At 36.9% G+C, this 6825-nt stretch overlaps 2 protein-coding genes across 2 annotated transcripts; one reads left to right on the top strand and one right to left on the bottom strand.

Moving 5' to 3' along the window:
- Positions 136-1317, top strand: LOC104751400 (glutathione S-transferase DHAR2-like). The gene is made up of 3 exons (XM_010473333.1): positions 136-283; positions 421-511; positions 650-1317. Exons 1-3 carry the CDS (start codon positions 226-228, stop codon positions 1140-1142), a joined length of 642 nt encoding a protein of 213 aa, XP_010471635.1. The 5' UTR covers positions 136-225; the 3' UTR covers positions 1143-1317.
- Positions 2109-4008, bottom strand: LOC104751399 (hepatoma-derived growth factor-related protein 2-like). Its single transcript, XM_010473332.2, has one exon. It carries the CDS (start codon positions 3869-3871, stop codon positions 2213-2215), a length of 1659 nt encoding a protein of 552 aa, XP_010471634.1. The 5' UTR covers positions 3872-4008; the 3' UTR covers positions 2109-2212.

The raw sequence follows: 6825 nt of genomic DNA, 5'->3' as shown, positions 1-6825 counted from the left end.
AAAAAAAAAAAAAAAAAAAAATTGGGGAAGGTTCGAAAAATATTGGAAACACTGAACGTCACAGCCACTTCATCAGTGACGTCACAAAATTCCCATGAACATATACACATAATATATTTGTTTTCCATAAATTTTGAAAGATACTTTCTATATTTCATTATTTTGCTTATATTTCTCCGACTCGTTTGCGAGAAGTTTTCTGGAAAATCAAAAGGATTCGATTCGATGGCTCTAGATATCTGCGTGAAGGTTGCCGTCGGTGCTCCTGATGTTCTCGGAGACTGTATGTTCTCTCTCTCTATCCGTTGATCGATGATAAAGCTTTGATTTCACAAATTAGGGTTTTTGATTTCACAAAGCTTTGATCTTTGTGATTTATTCGATGAAGTTTCGATTTTTTTTTTTAATTTGTTTCTTCAGGTCCGTTTAGCCAACGTGTTCTTCTGACCCTTGAGGAGAAGAAGGCTCCCTACAAGATCCATCTGATTAACGTCTCCGACAAACCCCAGTGGTATGTTCTCTCCATTCATAATAAATTGGATCAAAGTTATGATTTTTTTTTTTATGAGGGCACTTATTAGATTCTGTATCCTCTGTAAATTTGTGGGCTTTTTGATAAATCTTAAGACTTTTTTGTGTGTGTTTATAGGTTCTTAGACATTAGCCCAGAAGGTAAAGTTCCGGTTATGAAGCTTGACGGCAAATGGGTAGCTGATTCAGACGTTATCGTTGGGATTCTTGAGGAGAAATATCCAGAGCCTTCTCTCAAGACTCCTCCTGAATTTGCCTCTGTGGGATCCAAACTCTTTGGTGCTTTTGTGACTTTCTTGTTGAGCAAAGATGCCAATGATGGATCCGACAAGGCCTTGGTTGATGAGTTAGAAGCCTTGGAGAATCATTTGAAGACACATCCTGGTCCTTTTGTAGCTGGAGAGAAAGTTACTGCGTTGGATCTGAGTTTAGCACCTAAGCTTTACCATGTTGAGATTGTTCTTGGTCATTACAAGAACTGGTCTGTCCCTGAGAGCTTGACTTATGTTCGTAATTACGCCAAGGCTTTGTTTGCTAGAGAGTCATTCGTGAAAACCAAGGCTGAGAAAGAGTTTGTGGTTGCGGGTTGGGAATCTAAGGTGAACGGTTGATCAGTTGGATCCATGCTTCTCGAAGTTATTGTTGCGTAGAACCTGTATTCTTCACCGAATAATGAAAATGCACGATTATGCGTGTTATTGTTTTTCTTTAGAGTTGGTTATCTCCTACCAATAATGATGCAATAGACAACCATAGTCTTTTTTATAGTGTATATCTCTTATTCAATTTGGGATTGCAGCAGACCTATGTTCAATCCCTCGATTACAGTAAATGCTTGCTACAAGGTGAAGAGGCTAGTTTTTCAGACAAACTGGGTGAGATACTCATCCACACTTGTGTACTTGATATCAGGATAAAGCTGAGAAGCTTCCACTCCAAAGGAAGGCTCTATGGTAGATTAAGTTCACAAAGATGGCATGATTCAAAGCCAATAGTATATCAAGTGGATGTGGAGACTCTGCAACATTTTCAAGTATTAGCCAACAACACATGACCTTGATTGTCCAGACTAGTAATGTATTGTATATAAGAGTGTGAAATTAGCTCTCTCACCTGGGATTTTCTTGAGAAGTTGTTCCTCTGAAACGTAAGTCTTGTCCAAAGTTGTACCCATCCTGCTCTCCCACAATGCGACAATATGGTTCTGTGAAAAAATGTTCTTTGGAGGATTGATGTAGAGTCTTATTAAACTGTGTTCTCAGGACATCGATGGTTCTCATGGTGTATGCAGCAAATGTCTTCTTCTTTGTTCTGAAAATTCTCTCTAATCTTTCAATTACAGGTTTTGATAGCTCTTCGCCTCATTAGAGCTAGTTACCTTTAATGTCACCATTGCCATAGATGGTGACTTTATCTCTAGGAGGAGAAGTGAGTCTGAGATAGCCGTCAAAGCAGTTGTTGATCACAACAAGTGTCTAATACTTTTCCGGTAATGAGTTAATTACATTGTATTCTAATGTATTTCCAGAGGAAACCGATACAAATATTAAAACATTAAACGATGCGATTGATCACTAAACAAACAACAACATTCGTATTCATACTCCAATTTGTTTTTTTTTTTTAAACCAGTTAATAAGGAGCGTTTACACAATAGTTTTCATATAATTTTTTTTTTTAATTAAGTGTTCTCTATATCTTTGTCTTTACAGGTAAACCGGCAACCATGTCCCCGGGGCTTCAAAGGGTTCTCCGGTTCCGACTGACTTGACTCCGCAAGTAACCCTCTCAAGCATCTTCTTCTAACTCTCGGCTCATGCCTCAACTTCTCCGTTGCCTTTACCGTCTCTGGTTTCTTCTCCGCCACGCTCTCAGGGGGGTTTATAATTTCTTTCATAGTTTTTTCGAATTTTAAACTCATATGAACTCCTGGATCATTCTCACTCACTGAACTCTCGACTATAATCGAATTGTTGATCCCTTGTGTGTTGCCGTTTACGTATGCCCTAACCCTTGTTTCTTCTTCTTCTTCTTCGTCGTCTTCGTAGTCTTTATGGTTTTTGCCTTTGAAGGGTTTCCTTCCTCCTTCGGTTTCCGTGGCTGTAGCGTTAGGGCTCTCGTCTGGGTTACTTCTGTAGCCACGGCGGATATGAACCTCACCATCTTTCTTGTCTTTCTCAGAACCTATTCCCATTGTGGCTCCTCTGTTTTCGCCAGTGAGAGTATAGACGTTGACGGATTTCTCATCGCCGTTGCTTTTTCCCCAAGTCAGCTTACTGATTCCATCTTTGATGTCTTCTTTGATCTTTCTGCCCATTGTAGATGATCCCTGTCCATTTGGAACTCTCGGATTCCCAAGATTACTCGTTGATGCGCCTTTGGTTTTCTGATGGTTGTCATCGGTGTGAAACTCTGTTTTGTTTTGCGTTTTTGTATCTCTCTCAGTTAGATCGCTAGGTCCTCTCGTGAGTTCTGATGCTGCTGCAATATGTCGTGTGGTTTTGCTTTGCGTTACATCTTCTCTACCTGCAGCTTGAAGAGTTTTCTTCGTTTCTTCTAACGCAAGTTTCGCCTTTTCTTTTCTCTTCTGTTGTCCTTTATCTGCTTCTGACTTCTCTCCACTGCCCTCGGGAAGATCTTTCTTACTTTCTTGCAACGCAAGTTTCTCGATTTCTTTTCTCTTCTGTTGTCCCTGATCTGCTGCTGGCTTCTCTCCACTGCCCTCAGGAAGAACTTTCTTCTTTTCTTGCACCGCTTGTTTCCCTGCTTCTGTCTTATTCCTCTGTTCCTGAGATGAATCTGTTTCTTTATTCCTCTGTTCCTGAGATGAATCTGTTTCTTTTCGTTCTAAATGCTCTTCTGGACGAGCAATAGGAGGTTTCATTGTCACCGGATTTATACTCTCGCCAGCTATTTTTTCAGTCTCTCTCGACGGATTTATACTCTCGCCAGCTATTTTTTCAGTCTCTCTCGATGGCTTCTCTTTCATCATTACCTTTTCCTCATCCTTCTTCTGAGATTCCAGTTTCTTTGACGGCGAACCAGGTTGTTGGTTAGTCTGTTTCGCCAGCCGGCTTGGTGTGGCTGCACCACGAGAAGGAGACTGAGACGTAGGTAAAGAAGCTGTTATGGCCGCAACGTTGCTTCTAACCCTAGAAAGTGACGGAGACGCCTTGGGCTTTGTTTCTGACTTTGACGGCTGAGCAATGCCTGCAGGACGAAAAGGAGGGCGTGAAGAAGGAGGAGGAGTAGGTGGTGGTGATGGGGAAGAAGTCCCTGAAGAGAGACGAGAAGGAGAGTTGGAGGAGAAGAATGGAATGTAAAAACGGAAAGGAGGCATGATGATTGTAGAGAGATGTCAAAAAGGCAAATATTGATGGGGTAAATGGTAAAGAGTAAATATTTTTGATTCATTCATCTCTCTCTCTCTGTTTATTTGTATGTATGTGTATGTTTAGTTTTTGTGTCTCTAAGGGAGAAAAGATAACTTTTCAGGTAGGTAAAGAAAAGTGATCGGTTTCTCCAGTGAAGTTATCTTTGGAATCTCTGCGTTCAATTGATGCTTATGCACCACAGCTTATAACAGAGAGCTTTATGAAGAAGCAAAGAACATAGGAAAAACTTGAAATGTGAAATAAGTTGTTTAAAAAAAAACAAAACAAAAATAATCTTCTTGAAGCAACAGTTTAAGTCATTGAACATTGATAGAACAAAAGTATATAGCTAGGGCTATCCGAGCATCGTTCAAAAGAGTGTGTTCAAATTTTTGCCATAGTGAATACTTGATGTGGTAATGACGAATTCAATGGATTTTTTTTTTAAAAACAATTCAATGAATCAGATTTGTTTTGTTACGCATCTGAAGGATCACTAGTCTGAACTGACAGATTTTGAACGGATGAAGCGATTTCATAGGAGCGTGTACAACAAAATCATAGTCGAATCGAATTTATGTTTTATCTTCTTATGTAACTAAAGAATGAGTAAAACCACATAATTTCTCTATTAGTATTATGTTCTATGTTCTATTTAGACGCCTAATATATTATGTACTCTCATAATTAAGCCCAAGTGTAATTCTGATTATATCAAGAATTTTTGCATTTCGTTTTCATAACATTTTTTAACGATCATGTATACACATATAATTGTTCTTTATTGTGACTCGAATCTACAAATAACGATAATATCCCTTCAATGTTCTAAAGACCTTCGACTCTAATCAACCAAATGAACTATACCAATGAAATTAGACAAGTTTTTTCGTCGTTTTCATTAGACATAAAGTATTTACAACAGAAAATAGATTAGATTTGGACATAGGAATTTTATCACAAAAGGAAACGATAATATCCCTTAAGTTCTTATTCTTTGTAATTTTTCTAGCTCGGTTTATGTCCTTATTCTCTCTATTGCATCAAATTTTTGGTGGTTCTTATAAAAATGCTTGTCATTACAAATGGGTCTCTTCCATTACATCACACATAAAAGTCATTAGATTCAAGGTCCCGGAGAATATGTTTTATCTATCATTTTGAAATGATAAACGAAAATGATTTTCTTTCACAAATATCCACCAACTTTGGTTACGGAGATAATGAAGATGACATATCGAATCCATTTTTTATTCCAGTCTCAAGCATTTTTTTACATTCGTTTCATTATCACTTAATGCTGGGAATATAACTTGGACTATCATTCAACCATCTTTTTATATGCTTTGGGTTTTAAAATATGTATTTTGATATCTACAAGGCTAAATGTAAGCAATTTATAAAAACTAGTTCACTTTTTCTCCCACAAAATAAGCCACAAACCAAATAATGGTTTATCCTTATTAGTTATGATTATTTTTTGGACATACAATTAAACTTTTACAGAATACAATCCTTGGCACACCTTACCATTTTCTTATGATTCAATATCAAAACCTCTTCATATGTGCACTTTTCATTCCGATAATATTTAACTATACCAATCACCAAACAAAGTGGCTTCCATTAAGATATCGAAACTGTGAACTTACGTACGTGCAAACCAAGTAGCTAATGGCATTATTGTTGTAATCTTCTGTCATATAAGAACATTAGACCAAGTTCTTCAACTTACCAATTAACGTTAACCCTACGTTGTGAACCGGCCTGTTCTCGATATGATCAATCAGTTTCAACTTTTTGCTTAGACGTGCATTGTCCTAAAATAGCCCCTAAGTATTACTAATTTGTAAGTGTTGTGCACTATATATCTACAAAGTCATTCATGAACAAAAAAAACACAAAATATGAAAAACAAATTCAAAAATGTGAAAACAGATATTTTTTTTTTAATACTAACTCAATTGGCAATGGTATTCCTAACTCAATTAGCTGTTTTGTGCATAATAACAGCCATTTACATGATTTAGAAAAAGTCAGTCGTAACGCCAAAATAATAATTTCTCATATGTATTTTTCTGAAAATTACAGTTACGTGTTATCACACTTTTCATGTGGGTACTTTTAATAAGATGTACTTTCTTTTTTTTTTGGTCAACAAGATATACTTAATTTTCAGAAAAATACATATGAGAAATTCTTATTTTGGCATTACGACTGGCTTTTTGTAAATCATGTAAATGGCTGTTATTGTGCACAAAACGTTTTCTATACTTGCTTAATTAATGAAAAACGAATATAAAATATAATTAAAAAAACAAGAAAAATCTCCCAACTTGGAGAATCTAGGAACTCTCTTTTTCTCCTCCTTACAGCATGGGCATTGGTCCGTCCTTCGTCCGTCCTACATAATTAAAAGGATTAATTTAAATCGAAGTCATTGAAAAATAAAAGATACGTTCCTACAAACGGGACATTTTTTATGTGTCCTTCATAACACGTGTTTTTCTGTAATAGGTTGTTGTTTTATGGGTAAGGTGAGAGAAAAAAAACTCGATGTATCGTTTCATTTTTTCTCTCGAACTCTCTCTCTTCACTCTCTCTGTATCGCGACGGCGATTTTTTTTGCAAAGGGCGATCGCCTCCATCAAAGTGAAGATTTTGTAACGCGAAGGCGTATCTGTTGTATCATCTTCCAAAATATCCGCCGTTTCCAATTGTAAGAGGTTTGTGTTGTAAATTTGAATCCGATTTTGATGTATTCTAGATTTAGGGTTTTTATGATGTATTCTCGATTTAGGGTTAAGGGAAATTGTTTGGGGGATTCGATAGATTAGGGAAATTGTTTGTGGGATTCGATAGATTAGGGAAATTCTTTGTGGGATTCGATAGATTAGGGAAATTCTTTGTGGGATTCGAT

Source organism: Camelina sativa, chromosome 16, assembly GCF_000633955.1.
Source record: "Camelina sativa cultivar DH55 chromosome 16, Cs, whole genome shotgun sequence".
Classification (NCBI taxonomy): domain Eukaryota; kingdom Viridiplantae; phylum Streptophyta; class Magnoliopsida; order Brassicales; family Brassicaceae; genus Camelina; species Camelina sativa.
This window is presented reverse-complemented; position numbering and strand designations above follow the sequence as displayed.

Excerpts from the sequence above, each read along its gene's own strand:
- LOC104751400 (XM_010473333.1), top strand. The coding sequence starts at position 226 with ATGGCTCTAGATATCTGCGTGAAGGTTGCCGTCGGTGCTCCTGATGTT. Across the intron at positions 284-420 it reads TCCTGATGTTCTCGGAGACT|GTCCGTTTAGCCAACGTGTT; the intron begins GTATGTTCTCTC and ends TTGTTTCTTCAG. Across the intron at positions 512-649 it reads GTCTCCGACAAACCCCAGTG|GTTCTTAGACATTAGCCCAG; the intron begins GTATGTTCTCTC and ends GTGTGTTTATAG.
- LOC104751399 (XM_010473332.2), bottom strand. The coding sequence starts at position 3,871 with ATGCCTCCTTTCCGTTTTTACATTCCATTCTTCTCCTCCAACTCTCCT.